The sequence below is a fragment of the Phaethon aethereus genome (assembly GCF_964289735.1).
Source record: "Phaethon aethereus genome assembly, chromosome: 2".
Taxonomy (NCBI): Eukaryota; Metazoa; Chordata; class Aves; order Phaethontiformes; family Phaethontidae; genus Phaethon; species Phaethon aethereus.
The window spans coordinates 101,198,331-101,215,613 of NC_138582.1; the positions used below are offsets into that span (position 1 = coordinate 101,198,331).

Below are 17,283 nucleotides of genomic sequence, written 5' to 3' on the forward strand. Positions count from 1 at the left end.
TTGGTTAGTAACTTTGAAACCCGAAATCTCAGCCTCACCACGGAACAAGGTTTTGTCTGAAATGCACTTTTCTCTACTAAACGTCTATCTTCGCCCAGAAAGAAGAAAAAAAAGTTATTCAGGAAGGGGTCGGAGGTCGGACAGGAGGCACCGGATCGTGCCCGTCCTGCAGCACCAAGACAAACCTCCCTGCCGAAGTATTCGTCGCTTTTTTCACTTAAATAAAGGAGGGAAACAGCAGTGGGGCCGCTGCGCGACGGCTGGCAGAGCCTGCGCCACTAACGGCCTAACTCCTGCCACTCCTCGCCAGGGCCGCGGCCCACGGGGCCGGCGGGATGCCGGTACCGCCGTTATCGCCGCGGCCGCAGGGCGAGCACCGGGGATCGGGGGACTCTCCGCCTCCGCCGGGCCCGACCCACTTGCCGCAGGCGCCGCCCCGCAGCCGGCCCGCCCGCGCCGCTCTTCTCGCCGCGGCGGCTGCGTGAGCCGTAAAATCAACCGCAGCCTCTCGCGGCGTCCCCCGCGTGCTTTGCCACGTGCCGGAGGCGGAAGTGAGCGCCGCCTGTAGCGGAAGTGAGACGCCGGGGCGGTGCGTGCTCAGCGATGGCGTTCCAGTAGGGGCGGCGGTGGCGGCGGCGGCAGCAGCAGCGGTTTCCCTCCTTCCCCTCTCTTCCGTCGTCGGGACCGGGTGGCACGGGCATGGCCAGGGGCCAGGCGGCCGCGGCCACGGCTGTGAGCGGCGGGAGGCGGGCGCTGCTGCTGTTGCTGCGGCCGCGCGGCGCCGACGGTGCCCTCCCGCCCGCCGCCGCTGCCGCCGCGCCACGTGACCGCCGCGCGCCCCCCTCCCCCGCACGCCGCTGCTTCGGCGACTGGCAGCGCCCGGCCGTGCCGCTGGGCTCCAGGGCGGCCGTTACGGCCGTTAACGGCCGCGCGGGGTGGGGAGGGCGCGTCGGCGGGACCGGCAGGGAGAGTCGCCGGCGCTGCGGGGAGCGGGGTGAGAGCTGGGAGGCGGAGCGTGGCACGAGGGGACGCGGGTGCCCCCGTCACCTCCCCCGCCCCCGGGAGTCCAGTGGCGTGGGGGTCCCCCGCGCCCCCCGAGGGGCCTGCAAGGGCTGCGCTGCTGTCCGCAGCAGCTTTGGGAACTGGCCGCGGCGGTAGTTATTAGGACTGAGTTTTTTTCAGCCCCGAAGACTAAATTGGTTATCCGTTACTGATCTTCGAGTAAGGCAACTAAGGCACAGCCGTATTTTCTGTCCAAGTGTTTTAAAATGTAATGTCTTTGAGGTCAGAGAGGTGTGTCTCCTGACAATTTACCTCACGTTCCATCTTGCGTTCCTTCTGTCAGTTTATGCAAATGTCCAAGTGGAAACTACACTGCCTTAGATTTGCATTCAATGTTGAAAATATTTTCTGTAAAAATAGTACATGGCAAATTGTGAGTGATTACTTTTTGTCTAAAGGGTAAGCAATGAAGGTTTGCTTCTTTAACAAAGAATGGAAGGAGTCTGTGGATTTAGTCCCCAAAGCTTTGAAGTGCTCACAGCTTCCACCGATTATGCTGATAACAGTAAAGGAACAATTTTAAGACCCTGACACTTGGTGGGATTTTTCTAGAACATTATATTCTTGGAGAGCGTCTCAGAAGTGCGGCAGTAGCATTGTTGTCTATTTTCAAGCTCTTGTGGAGAGAACTTGTTAGTCGGATACCTTTTCCATTTCAAGCAGGGTGTGATAATCTCAATGTACAGTCTAGTATTTTGTCATAAATCAAAAATATTTGGGGTAGTAAGGAAACTCATGGAAAGCAAATATGTTGATTAAATATTCTTTTTTAAAAATAACTTACGTTTTGTTTGTCTCTTTTTTCAGATGTAAGCATCTCTGCGTCATCATCTTTACAAAGCAAAGGGAATATTTCCTTACTGGGAAATAGGAAGCTTTGTTTTGACACTCATGCGCTCGTATGCCTCTTGGAAGAAAATGGTAATTTACTAGAAAAACGTAGTTATTTCTAAAGTCATTTCATGAGTGTTTCATTAGCTTGCAAAGTTATTTACTGCTTGACATGTGATGTTACAGCTTCAGTCTTACGGATTTTATTTTTTTAAATTACTGGATAAGAACATACAGGTTTTTTCTACTTCCAAAAGGGAACAGTGATCTTATAACTTTGATTGGAGTAATTTATTATCCTACTCATAATAGAAAATGCTGAAGAGAAATTAAATTTCAAGAACTGAAGCTAAAAAACCCAGAATTTTCAAGATAGTGGTTTAAAATGTATTAATTGGATTCCTACATATTCAGTATATAGCACCTTGAATATGCAACAGTGTATTATAATAGGATTGAGCATGGACTACTATTTAAAATGCAGCTTTTGGGATAGAACGTGGAATACTATATAAAATATGGCTGCTGTTATGCTAAAACATAGATAAGGGAATAGATTATTTTGCATTCATGCTAGTGTTGCTGAGGTGGGGAAGGTACCTTCAGGTGAAGTTCAGTACAGCTGAATTGACTTCTGACAGCTCTCCATCCCTGAAAAGGAGAGGTCCCAGTCCCTTTCCCCTGCCATGTGGTTTCATCTCTTTTGATGTGCCAACCTAATTCTCAGAAAATTCTCCAGGTCTTTTGCTTGATTGGTATTCTGAGACACTAGTTAGTGAGCTCACAGAGCAGTTGTGTGAGCACCAGGATGTACAAAGTGTCAGGAGGAGGGCTGTCTCTTCCTTTTGGTGGTAGCAAACTATGATATCAGCTCAGCTATTGAAAGCAACTCACTCTCAGACACCATACGTGCTTTCTCACGCTTAACTGCTAGTTAGTTTGAAACAATCATGCTTTTGCAAGTGGTTCTTTTCATAATGATTAAATCTTGTTCATGACATTTTTACCCATGCATTTTGAAAGTGGAAAAGTTGAGAATATATCTAGGGACAATGTTTTATAATAGTTTCCAGTATGTTCAGTTTAAAAGGTTTCTAACAGGGACTCAAATGCTGGTAGCTTTGTTTTCAGTTGTTGAGTTTTGCACGTCTTCAGCAGTAGTGAAGAACTATAGTGTGCTGAAAGTAAGTATCTGCTTTTTAGGATCAGAATTCTTGCTCATAGAAATAACCACATACATGTGAGAAATGACATTTCATAATACTTCTAGAAAATTTCCAGAGTTTATCCTGCTGATATGGTAATAGTGCTGTAGTACAGAAGTGATATGTCACAGACATAATTTTGGGGTGGGGGAACTTGGGTGTACTGACTGTGTTCTTTTGTTAGCACTGGTTCAAGAGTAGTATGTTTTATTACCTTCATAACTGACATTTTTTTTGACTTGGTGCTGAGTATTAGCAAGTGGCATTTCTGTAAACTGTCCAGATTTAGGTCTGTCTCTGAATGTTGTTGCATTTTGTTTTGCTTAGGGTTCACTACTCAGCAGTCGGAGGTCATTGTATCTGCATTAGTGAAAATCACGAACACCAACCTGGATATGATTTACAAGGACATGGTCACCAAAGTACAGCAGGTTAGGTCAGAGACAATGGTGGGGTTAAAGTAAATCAAAACCTAGTATGCCTGCTAGTGAAATATATGTTGCTATTTATTACTGTATTTTAAAAGTCTGAAGGTGAAGAACAAACATCCCTGTGTGTCTATTGGCTAGGGAATTTTGTCTGGGTTTATCAAATACTTAACGAAGTGTTGTGATGGACCTTGAGATTTAGGTACTGTGAGTTGGTATGCAAACCAGGGGTAGTCTTTTAGTTTCAACCTTATTGTAGCATGAAATAGAATTATTGAGAAGGCTTTTAGACAGACATAGGATGTACTCAACGCATGGATTTGAATAGTTACAACTCCTACATAGATTATTTTGTAGACTTGTAACAAGGAAGTACAGATTCCTGCAGTTACTTACCACCCTGTTATGTGGTCCTTTTTATTTATCTTATTGTCTCACGATGACATTTATATTGTATTAGAATGTAGCTGAATTTCTTTTTTTATATGATGTTTTTAGGGTATGATTGATTACACTGATAAGATATAGGAACATGTATAGTTTGGATGCTGATACTGAAATATGTCTCCTTTTTCCTTTGCATACGTTGCTCATGGTATCCTCTACATCTACCCAGCATATGCATCTTGGTGGGAGGACGTGAAGAAAACTTGCTTGTAAATAGACTGATAATGCTGAGTATCTGCAGAGATCCTGGCTACCAGGAAATTGCGTACAACCGAACTGAATTATTAGCTTTGACTTGTGAGGGAATGATTGTTTTGACTAATAATTGTGTCTGGAGGCAAGGCTTCTTGTTCTAATATTGGCTGTGATTTTTTGAGGCCCTTTGTCAGGTCATCCAAAGGTAGATTTATGTAAAGAATTGAACATGACAGTGTTGAGCTTCTAGGCATCAGGGTCCAGAAATGAAACTGAATTTCAGAGTGAGACGTGATTCACTACATGTGGAACTTTAGCGTTTGAATGGAATTTACAATATCTGGTGTGCTGGAATTCCCTGACATGTAAGCTGATCAAATAGACAATGCTGACAAGAAGCATAGCTGAAGTACAGCCCCATGGGCTGCTCTGTGAGGCTCGGATTCACAGCCCCAAGTCACCTTCTGAGCACAAGCTTTAACTTATTTCTTAGTAACTAGGCTGCTGTCTTAAAACATGAGAAGACAGCAGTTGCTGTCTTTGTAGTATAATAGTCTAATAATGGCAGTAGGGCATCACATTAAGTGGGATACCTGGATTGTGCACCACCTTCCATCTAGGGAGGTTTCAGCCCGTCCTTCTAGCTTTTAGGTTCCAGGCAAAGCAGTCGTGGAGTGCTTCCTCCTCCTGTGCTGAATTCGTTCCACAGTCAGTCAAGGAATGCAATCTTAACGGGACCTTTTCTCCCATGGTTGGTTGTACTATATATAGTAAGCAGTCTACAATAAGCAATCTCAACCTCCTTCTATGCCCAGCTCTTTTGAATAAAAGTAAACATGTTTTCCTTTGTTTTGTGCTGAATTAAATGTTGCTACTGGTGGTAGCTGCTTTCCAAGACTGTTAGATTCAACCTCAGGTGACTTTCTGCCATTCAGATTCAAATGTGCAGGTTTGTACAGCATGCTAAGATAGAGGCAGCTCAAGAAGGTGTGTATGCCATGAACTCTGGACAACATGATAAACTTGTACTTCCTTACAGTCTTTGAATGCACAAGGGCTTAGGCAAAAAGAGAATGAAGAATTGGAAGAAGGTTGTTAATGTTGTGGATGTAACTATTACCATTAAGCCATAGTTGGCTATATAAAAGATGAAGTATTACAATGGTTAGATAAAACCTTAGGGAAAAAGTAATATATATGTATGTGTAGAGATGGGGAAGGGAAAAAACATGGAAGATTCTGTTTTCTGAGCTCTTTGAAGAAGGGAGAGAACAAAAGCAAGCTGGAGACATCGGGGAGTAAGAGAAGAGGTGTCCACGGCAGTACTCTTTCTGTAGACTTTTTGTAATGTGTCCAGTACACTGACCCATTTTTTTTCAGTCTTGTAGTCAGGTAGCCTGGTAAGGCATCTCCAGATGCCACTTAGAGATATAACACTGCAAATTGGAATAGCATTTCCTGACAAAAGTGAAGCTTGTGCTGTGTTGGCTTTGTAGGGTTCTTAGTCCAGAATCAAAAGCAAGGGACTACTTATTAGAGGGTGATCTTCAGAGAAGAGAAGGCAGTCCCTGTTTGCACGTGTGGATAGTGTAGGATCTAGAACAATGTCTACAGATTTTTCTGTCCTTGAAAGTTGCAGAGGACACATTTGTCTTCTGTCAGCTCAGTATAACAGACTGATAAGAGCAATTAAAAGTGTAAGTATAGGGCATGATTCTGAGTAGCGAAGCAGAGTGAGCCCCCTTGGCAGGGGAAGGTAGAAGAGGAGGTAGTTACAAAAGACTATGGCTGCATTGAGGAGTTTTGGTCTGAAAGCCAGCTTTCCGCATGAGACTTCTCTCCCTAATGCTTTTGCTAGCTTAAGAATTTGACGACTTGGAAGAAACTATTTCTTAGGTTATTAATTGAATTATTCTGTCAGCACTGCTAATTTTATCAAAAGTTACCAACGTTTGAGCCTGACTTGCTTATTTTGTCACTGTCACTTAATTTATCTTGCTTTCTGAAGATCAGATAATCAATCTAAAATTGCTGAATTAAAAATATATAAAGAGCATTATAGTTATGATATGTTCTGATGTTTTCTTCCCTCTTTTAAAGGAAATTGCACTTCAGCAAGTAATGTCCCATATTGGTGGTGTGAAAAAGGACATGATTATTTTAGAAAAAAGTGAATTTTCAGCACTTCGTTCAGAAAATGAGGTAAAAATCACTGTCTTGGAAAGTGCTATTTTAGCGCTTGCTTATTTTTTCTAATGATACGTCTTGTACCCAAGGGTACAAGGGCTCTGGGGACAGTATGGTTTAACACCTTCATTAATGACCTTGTTGATGGAGCAGAGTGCATCAGCGAGTCTGCAGATGATACAAAGCTGGGAGCAGATACATCAGGCAGTTGTGCTGCCATTCAGAGGGACATGAACAAGCTGGGGAAATGGGATGACAGGGATCTCATGAAGTTGAACAAATGGAAATGCCAAGTCCTGCCCTTGGGGAAGAATAACTCCAGGCACCAGACAGGCTGGGAGTGATCAGCTGGAAAGCAGCTTTGCAGAAGAGGCCCTGAGAGTCCTGGTGGACACCAAGTGCACCATGAGCCAGCGATGAGCCCTTGTGGCAAAGGCTGACAACAGACTCCTGGGCTGTGTTAGGAGGGCTGCCAGTGTGTCAAGGGAGGTGATCCTTTCCCTCTGCCTGGCATTGGTGAGACTTCATTTGGAGTGCTGGGTCCGGTTCTGGGCTCTCCAGCGCAAAGGAGACATGGACCCGCTGGACAGAGTCCAACCAGAAAGGTTGCAAATCTTTCTGCTGGCCAGAAAGATGAGTAAGGGACTGGAGCATCTGACATATGAGGAAAGACCGCTAGAGAGGGGACTGTCTAGCCTGGAGAAGAGAAGGCTCAGAGGGGATCTCAGTGTATACAACTATTTGAAGGGAGGGTATAAAGAAGACAGACAGTCTCTTCCTGGTGTTGTCCAGTGACACAGTAATACGTAATTTGCACAGATCAAAATGCATGAAACTCTATTTAAATATAAGAAAACCCTTTCTACTATAAGGGTGGCAGAAAACTGGAATAGGGTACCTAGAGAGGGTGTGGAGTCCCTGTGCTGGAGGTATTCAAAACCCAACTGGACATGGCCTTGAGCAACCTGCTGCAGTTGGCCCTGCTTTGAGCAGGCGATTGGACTGGATGATCTCCAGAGAGGTTTAATAGGTATAGCTGTAGTATGTTCTATTTCATGTATCTTTTGAAACAGATAAAGTAATAGAATTATTTGGATTGGAAAGGACCTCTAGAGACCTTTGGGTAGTTGCAGGCTGCAGTATGATTGCCCTTTAGCCATCTCTTCTTAAAGCTGAACAAACCCCGGTCTCTTTCCTCCTCACCCCCAACATAGTGTGCTCCAGCCCCTCATCATCTTCGTGACCCACCACTGGACTTGCTCCAGTATGTCAACATCTGTCTTTTACCAGGGAGTCTAAAGCTGGACACAGCACTTCCAGTGCAGGCTCACAAGTGCTGAATTGGGGAAATGATCACTTCCCTTGGCCTGCTGGCTTTACTCTTGTTAATACCATCCTATGCTGCTGTGGGACACTGCTAGCTTCTGTCTTGTGCTGCTGTTTGGAAATGCACAGTACTGAGTAAACATGCATGTGTATGCATGTGCATATATCTATACACATATTGAGGACATAAGAGTTAAACCACGCTCGTTTTGCCTTTTCACATTATGAATTTCATATTAATTGTTACTGGTCATGCACATTCATCAGTATTTCTAGATTATGTGGTTTTACATACAGTAATAAAGTGTACAATTTTTTTCTACTCTTCCAGAAAATAAAACTTGAACTCCAGCAGATAAAGAAGCAAGTCATGGTAAGATACCATACCAACATAATTAAGAATGAACACCTGTCTAGTTTGCTTTAAATAAAAAATAATTGTTGCTTTCAAGATTTTATTTTAAAAGCTGTGCTTAATTGTTGTGAGACATAGGATACTGAAATTGCAGTTGATGGTACTCTGTGGGCTGCAGCAAAAACAATTCCATACATACTTCCTTTATGGTGACAGAGATCTGTGAATGGTACAAGAGGTGAAGAAAAACTTAACTGAAGTTTTTTTTACATGTCCTTAATTTAGATTCAGAAAGTGGCTAACTGCTGTGTCATGGTTAAGGCTGAGTGAAGTTCTGCATTTAGGGCTGTCTGTTACATGTACAGATGGAACATACTTTTAAAATTACAGCACTTTCTAATTGGTTTGGGGTTTTCTTGTTGGTTGTGTTTGTGGGATTTTTTTGGGGGGGGGGGGGTTGCATTTAGGGTTTGGTTTTGGTTTTGTGGTTTTGGGGTTTTTTTTGTTTGTTTGAAGACATATCTGTTATCTGTCCAAAATTTAAAACAGCTTTGAAATCATTTCTTTAGGCCACTAAGTTTGGGACCATTATGTTTGGCCCCATTTGTCTGGGAGCAAATGACCTTTGGAAGAAAACAGACTCTCTGGGGAAAATTTACTCTGTTAAGAATAAGAATGTGTATGATAATTATCAGGTGTTCTTTATGGTTTGCCTGTCTTGAATAGTACTCCAAACACCCTTCTACCATGAAAACCAAGACTGTCTTAAAATCTATTATTTCAATGAGTGTGGAGTCATAAGCAGCCTTTACACAGAAACAAACATTCTTGCAATAGTGATTAAGATTGGAAACTGGGAAACATTAACTGTTTTTAGGGAGTATGGTCATCTGACGTGAGAACTGCTGTTTCCTGCTGTGATGTCCTTCTTAGCTGGAAGGATGGAGCATTCTTCTTTCCCTAGGATTTGTCCATGAAACTGGCAGAATATTGGACTTGTTGAGTTAGCTGAGAAAGTGGTCAAAGTCAGCGTAGTGCCTCCTTGCGATTTCTTTCCTATTCTCTTTAATTCCTTTTTGCACTGTCCTCTCCAAAAGGAGAACATAAATTTCTCCAGGCTAATCCTGCATGTTTTATATTGTGTTATGAAATGCCTAATGCATCTGGGTTTTCAGAATACCATTTCAAAATACATTTGGCATCTAATTTTTGCATTTCAACTTATTTTATTATTTTAGTTGCATATAAATGAGCTAGTGTAATCCACTGGTAGACCATCAAGGATCTGAGTCGTCTTTTCTTAAAAGCTAGCGTCTTTTATATTTACAGTTAAAAGTAAAATTTAAATAACTTGCCCTTGCGAGAGTTATGTTTGCTCATACTTGTTCCTCTAAAAGACAAGACGACGTAACATTGTAAAAGTTTAAGAAAAATATATTTCTAATTTTTTGATTCATTGAACTGTAATGTATCATGTTGTAATGACATCTAATTGTAAACTAAAGTTCAAAAATTCAAACACAGGAATTGAGTCTAATTATTGTTCTTACTAACTTAATGAACTCTTGACTAGTTGACATTGGCCTACTTGAGAGATGCGTACTTGTTTTTAGTAGTAGAATCTCCCAGAACATCAGCAATCTTTTGCTTCTCCCACACATTCATTTGATCAGCAGTTTGCCTCATGACAAACTGTCAGCTGGCTGGAATTCCTGCCAGGAGGTTGCATTAAAATGGCAGCTGTCACTGAGAAAAGCAGGAATCACTTACAGCTATTGATGAAGTAAAATGAAAGTGTACAACTTGTGTTAGTTTAAAGAAGTTAGACGTTTAAAAATGTAAAAAAAGTTTCCTGGCTTCTAAGCTGTCTGTAGCTTTTTTCTGAAAGCCCTAGCTGTAGTAGTCTTTAGAAACAGATTTACTTTTACATGGGAAGATTAGAAACTGCTTTTAGAGTTATTTTGAGCATCAAGATTGCTTCATGTAGGAAGTCCAACATACATGTGTACCTAGGTATGGATCTAGAAATCAGAGAGAGTTACGGCATATATGAAGCATTCCCAGCATTTATAGAAGGATGTGCTCTCAGTTAACTGCTGTTCTCAGTGTTCTGGTTTGAAAAGCAACTGCTAGTTTTTGATTCGAAGATCCAATTCATACTGTAGAACATGAGTATTTCCTGGGGGAAGAATAAGAGTACTTATACTTTGGAAAATTATGTAAATTAATTTGAGAGAAGCTTGATTCCTGCCATACGTGAAGAAACATATTTGTCTAATTTTTTTCTGCTTATGATTAAGTAGTAAATCTTGCTTGCTGCTTTATCAATTGTTCCCATTAGGATGAAATTACCAAAGTTCGTGCAGATAACAAGTTAAACCTAAACCTAGAGAAGAGCAGAGTAAAAGAATTGGTAAGCTTTTGTTACTTTCTTATAGAAGCATCTAAACAGTGAGTAATCTCCAAATTTGGGTAAGAGCATCTTACCCAAAGAGCATTTTCATATTAATCTATAGTATCATTCAGCTTTAAGATGTATTAATCCAAGTTGTTTATTGTTATTATTAATAATTATGTTGCTATAGTACAAGGTGCCATGTTTGGTTTTGTATGTCTGTCTATTTTGATATTGTTTTAATATCAGGATTAACACATTACACTTAAATATATTAGATATTTAATCTAAATATGCTGACTAGCTGCCTAGACGTTTTCTATGCTATTAGTGTATCTCTATTTTCATGCTTAATTAAGTTTATACATTTCATTAAATTTATTATCATTGAAGATGTTTCATTTCCTTATAGTTAAAGAATTTATAGCATAGCTAGTTTGTCAGGAAATACTTGTTGTGAAAATAGTTGTCATTTTTTTAATTGTAACTGATAGTGGTTCAGATTGTTTTGAACTTTGAAATATCTGGTAGAACTGAATTGATGTGATCTTAAATTAGAATAATGTAGATGAAGAATTAGAAGATTAACAATTTTTTGCTTTATATATAGCACTCTATTTAGAGTTCTGTTCCCGTAGATCCTTTTTGAATAGCTTTTAGGATCTCAAAGAAATTGTATCTTCTAGATTGAAAGATCTTCTAATGACATTTTTCTATTAATTTTACTTCTTGTTCAGTCCTTTTTCACAGGTGTGTCATGAAGACTTAATGTTTATCTCCAATCTAGGCAATAAGAACTGTTCAAGTAGATATCATTTATCTTCTGTGTGTGCCCCTTGGACTTTTTCACAATAATTAGTTTAGGTAACAGCTGTGTCAGTGATTTAATATAATGACTAACAGTCTGTTATCCCATGGTAGATTCTTGAATAAAGTAAAACTTGAGCAGGTAGAATTCTTGTTTAAAGGTTAATACTTTATGCTAATGATTTAAAAAAGCATCATATGAAATGTATTAACTGTGCAGATCATAAGCTTTGCAATACTTTGGGTTTACAAAACCTATTTAAAACCAATTTACCAGTGATAAATTAGGCACTAGTGTGTTTTTGTATATTTATGTAGGATCCTGGAACCTGGACTCTGTGTATTGCTCAGAACGCTACATTATTTTGACTGCCTCCCAGGAAAAGCAAACTATATGTCAGCTTTCTCTTAAGAAAGTTGACCAACTTTGTAGTCTGTTGTGCAACTATAATTTCATATTTACTGTGAAAACTACTCTTCTTTTTTTTTTCCCCCCCCTCCCCCTCACTCCCCCACTTTAATTGCCATGCATGAACAGAGAAGGAAATGATGAATGGGGAGCAGATTGTAGCATATGCTGAGTAGTGGGTGAGAGGTAATCCAACATTTTCTACAGTAGGCAGAGAGTATCATTATCATATTTACTTGGATTGTGATGTGATTTAGGACTGAATATCTATCTTTCTGAGAATACAACTCGGGATTATTGGAGATTACTGTGCATTCTTACTAAGTTACTATTCAGAAGAGAAATGTCCTGAGCTTAAATTGATTTAACTTGAAGCACTAAGTAAAATGTTCTTATCCTTCAGTTTTGCTTGGAATAAGTTCTGAAGGAGAATTCCTTAATTTGTCAACACTGATGTGGGCAGTCTTTAAAATTTCAAACTCTAAATGCTTTATCTTTTAATTAGTTCATTCCACTTTACATTTCTTGGAGAACCCTACATTGCTTAACGCACATCTCTTTATGCTGTGATTTATATCTGCAGTGATGCAGATGTGACTTAAAAACTTGCAGTACGGTTCAAAATTCCATATATATTCATGTTTTCATGCATTGTGGTGCCTCTAAGGTTGCTGTTAAAAATCTCAAGATGCATCGGACAAAACTGAATTTTCTCTGCACTGTGAAAAACATGGACCTAAGGGGAAATCTCCCTGCTGAATTTCAGGGAGGGGGTTTAACCTTGTCTGTCTCTTTTTTTTTTTTTTTTTTTTTTTTTTTTTTTTTTTTTTTAAATTCACTGGTGTTATTACAGAAGTGTTGTGATGCCTTGCAGTAAAAGGGTGTATTTCACTGTCTTAAACCTAAGTTTAAGATACTTGGGTCTGACCTAGAAAGTTCTAGCCACAAAGCAAAGCTTTAACAAATACAAACCTCAAGAAAGAAGTTTGTAGAATAGAAATTATTCAACAAATGTGTATTTGGCTAACAGCATCTATTTAAAGTAAAACAGATGAACTATTTCAATCCATAAAATTGGTTATTTTAAGTGTCATGGTTCTTTTGATAGTGATGATCAGTTTATTAATGTGAGGTCAAATTTTACATGAAATTTCACCTCTAACGTAATTTTAATTAGATTCTTTTATAAATATTCTGCCATCTTACCACTTTCAAAAATGTATATTTATATGAAATGTCTGAAATTTTTTTTGTCCCTCTCCTCATTTTGCGGAATTTAGTGACTGTTTCATTAATTGTAGACTTGCTGTTATTTGTCTTTATGTTTATGTCATTTTCCACATTGTAGCAGCCTGTTATCTCTTAACTTCATCCTTAGATCAGTCAAAAATCCAAACAGAGCTCTAGATCTTTAAGAAGGATTTTTCAATTTATTGAATTTATGTAGATTAATCTGAGTTTAATGTCAGAGTGGAATAAGTTGCCAGAGTGGACTAAAAATAAAGCAACTTTCCACATGGGCATGTCAACAGATGAGGTTATTGCTGTGTAAATGAAGATTCTGAGATGTGTGCCTGATGACCTTAATACTCTGCGCTATAGACTGGCAGTTTAGCAGCTGTCTATGCATAATTGAATTGCTCCAGTGGTGGGACAGGAACCAATATAGATGTCAGGGTAGATCATGCCCGTTCATTAGTCAGGTAACCTGCCTTACAGGTATGCTTCTTTAATTTGGATTTATCTTTCCTTGAACCCAAATAGTTATAACTTAAAAATAAGCCACAACTTTTTATGTTCCACAAATGAATGGCTTAACGTGAGGTACAAATGTTCTATGTTTAACAAATATATCATTAAGTGATGGTCAGAAGAATATAAATGGTGAGCGCATGCAATGCTGGCTAAACATTTCTTTGATAGCTGAGTTTTGAGATGATGTTTTAAAACTGTATTCCCCTTCCTGAAGAAAGTAGATGGTTCAGTCTTAATTGTGCTTGTATGCTCAATGGATTAGTTAACTGTTCCAGAGTTACTGTTTAGAATCATAGGTCTTCATTTTTCAGAAATGCAAATCTGCCAAACTTTCTTCCAACTGCTTATTAATATATACAGTTTTTGCAGAAGATTAGTGTCTGATGGACTTGTGCTTTACAGTTCAAAGGTGTGGATTAACATCTGTCTAAATTGTGCTTTTTCTGAAGGACAGCAATTATCCTACAGTACTGTCTCCCAAGTGTTGTCAGACAATAACTTTGTCCAGATTCAGTGTTCTACAGAATTTGGAAACAAAGAAATATGCTTTTAAGTGCGGGAGGAAAAGCTTAATGACAATGTCATGTTTGGTTTTTTTTGCCCCCCTCTAGTACTCACTTAATGAAAGAAAACTACTTGAAATGAGGACAGAAATAGTGGAATTGGTAAGAACTTGGTAGCTGATTATTACACAGCAAATCTTTTTCTACTTGTGTTATAAACCTGACATTCTGTTTGGCATTGTTGATGTCTCTAGACGCTTTAATGTACAAAATGTCATTATGCTTTATTATTTCCCTGTGTATTTTCATATTGGTACAAATAACTGGAATGTTTACAGAACATAAAGCTTTCGTATATATTATTAGACCCTCTGTATGTATATATAAACTGTTCAGTGGTCACTTTGTTTTGAAACTTCATGCATGTAGTATTTTCTCTAGTGGAATTCTACTTTTAATGTTCGTTTGTGAAATTAATTTATCTCCTCCCCCCACCTGTGTTCAGTGAGGCTGAAACACATTGCTAGATTGATTTGGCTTCATTTTAGAGGAGGCTTTTACCAAGCACTTCCTCTTCCTTTTTTTTTTCCTTTCAGTAGTATAAGGAATTATCCCTAGGAAGATGTGTAGCAGTAAATCATTAACTGATTCACAATGTTTCAGTAGTGCTGATTTGAAAATACCAACAACTCAGCAGCTGTTGTTCTCAGTTTACAAGTTTGATCTTTCAGTCTTTTCCGAGTAATGACTCTATCCCATTTTTTTTACAGAAGTCCTGTCTTCTGTCATAATCACATTCTGACTTTGTCTGTAGCTGGTTTTGTGGTAGAATTCATTACAAGATGAAGATGTTTTTTTACATCAGGAGACTGATTCTCAGTTTTTCTAATGATCCATAAGTCTTTATGCTCTGGTATGTTTTTGTCACAAAAGGCTCTTAGACTTCTCAATAGCTCTTGTAGTTGAGCAGTGACTTTAATATCAGTGGGCCAAATGACAGATTGAAGTTAATGTTTATGTTACTAGATTGAGATAAGAAGGCATCCAGTTCTGCCACTTTCTAAGATTACATGATAAGGAACGTATAATCATATAAACTTCCAAGTTCACCATATTATTCAGTTCCTTGGATATAATCATCTAGGAAGGAACTTGTTCTCTTTGAATGCAAATTAACATACATTTAAGGAGGAACCAAAAATACAACTTGAAGGGATGGGTTAAATTTCTAAATAAACTAGAAACCATTAAAGTTGCATAATTTTGTTGCTTTGTTTCTTAGCATGCACAACAAGATCGAGCTCTGACACAAACAGACAGAAAAATAGACACAGAAGTTGCAGATCTGAAAACAATGCTCGAATCGCACAAACTTGATAATATTAAGTACTTAGCAGGTAAGGAATCTGATGGTTTTCTCTGGTGAAACTGTTAAACATTGTTTGACAAACTCTCAATTGACTGTGTTCATAAATGCCCTTATTAAAACATAGAATACTTGAAATAGTCTCAGTCAAGATTAGCAGCCTTATTTGTGTACTTAACTGAGACACAATATCCTATGATTTGCAACTTTATTTTGCATGGGCTATGGCTGTATGACTCTCTTGTTTTTTCCCCCTGCTTTACACTGTAATAATAATGTGTGTGAGAAATCTAAAAGGCTGCCTGTTAACAACGGCCAAAAAGTTCTTCTCTGTCTGACTTAATTTATAAAAGCAGCCTGCTGTATGCATTTCTAAGATTTCTTCATCTGTCTGATGGAGCTATGACATATGCAAAATGGAACGTTTCAACTTTTCTGACTGTTCAGCACCACATATTTGTTAAGCTTTCATTTTTTAGGCATGTGCGTTAGAAAAATACTATATATAATGTGTGTTCCTACATTATTGCCATCGGTAACTAATATTTTGACATTTTTCTGCTGAGTGTGCAGCGCTATTATATGAGCAGTTTTCCAGTAGAATATTATTCTTCTGATTTAGATTTTATGATTATTCTTTCACAATGGATTTTGTCACAAATATAATCACTTACATCTGTTCATAGTACTGTACTTCAGGCATAAAACCTTTAGTGAGAACCATTACTGGAAAATAAAAGGCAATTTATTAAAATGAGAGGAAATTCTTTTCCCCACCATCCCTATTCAAAAATATATGGAACTCTGCATGGAGAAAAAAAAATTAACAATAATTTGCATTGTGTTTGAAGTGCTCGTGTTGCAAACAATGGCAAAAATCTTTTGTGTGTATATCTAGAAACCAAAAGTTGATTTCATTTAAATAGAAATTAAAAAAATTATGAACTGATAAGCCTTGTTAAAGATAGCTTTCACTTATTTGTTTGCTGAATACTTGACTATGATTTAATAACCTTCTTATTCATTTCCTCACTTTACAACTGTAACTTGACATATTGATCTGTTTTGGAATGGTAAGCAACTAAGGGTTTCTTTCAGCCTTTTGGTAGTTTTCCAGCCCAGTTTTCCTGTGTTCTTTTTTTCTTTCCTTCTTTGTCATTTTTGTGCCCCTCCACCTTGAAATTGTTTGTTTTAAATTAAAACCTTATTTTCTTATATGGGGTGATGGTTACACTTTTAGTATTGTAGTAAGATGTGTACATAGCTTTTTGAAGAAATGTTCTGAGACCTAATGATTTATTGTCTCCGTTTTCCTCCCCGTTTTTATTTTCTTTCAGGTTCAGTATTTACATGCCTTACTGTAGCACTGGGATTTTATCGTTTATGGATATAATAAAACATCAATTTAAAGGGACTCTACTGTCTTGGTTTCTGAAAAAAAGAAGTTTTATCTTTGCCTGGACTTTAACCAAGTCTTGACTGTTTTATTTATTTTTTTTTTTGTAAAGCAGACTGTATTGAGAATGTAACCAAAGATGTGCCTAGAAACAAACTGTACACATATCATGCATATTTTGAAACTTACCTCTGATGAAATCGTGGTATATGCATTTCTGCTCTTTCCCTTCATTCTGTACTGCAGTACACTTTGCTGCTATGAACTGTCATATAAGCAAAGACTGGCATTTGTACCAATCCTATGGGGCTGCCTGCTGTAGAGAAGAATCTATGGAACGATGTTCCATTGCCTCCTCAGACATGCCTTGCCGGAGCCAGTTGCATGTATCGGACTGAAATCTTGATTATTAATGTAAAACTGAAACTACGTGTTTTGTGGCTTGGAGGCACTCTTGTATAAGTAGAATTTGTGTTAACTGAATCATGCTTGATTCCCTCCTAACACTTGTTCATACAGTTACTATGATCAAATATCTGTTCTGCTATTTATGTAACATTACAGTTATCAGCTGGCCATCCAATCAGTCATGTTTCATGAGAGTACTGTGTAATGA

The 17,283-nt window shown here is 38.8% G+C and overlaps 1 protein-coding gene across 1 annotated transcript; it reads left to right on the forward strand.

Moving 5' to 3' along the window:
* Positions 1-699: 699 nt before the first annotated feature.
* MCUR1 (mitochondrial calcium uniporter regulator 1) lies at positions 700-17,121 on the forward strand (the record flags this gene model as incomplete). Its single annotated transcript, XM_081996374.1, has 9 exons — positions 700-994; positions 1,870-1,983; positions 3,426-3,529; positions 6,269-6,370; positions 8,013-8,054; positions 10,378-10,449; positions 14,014-14,067; positions 15,188-15,302; positions 16,609-17,121. 9 exons carry the CDS (start codon positions 700-702, stop codon positions 16,662-16,664), a joined length of 954 nt encoding a protein of 317 aa, XP_081852500.1. The 3' UTR covers positions 16,665-17,121.
* Between the last annotated feature and the right edge of the window lie 162 nt (positions 17,122-17,283).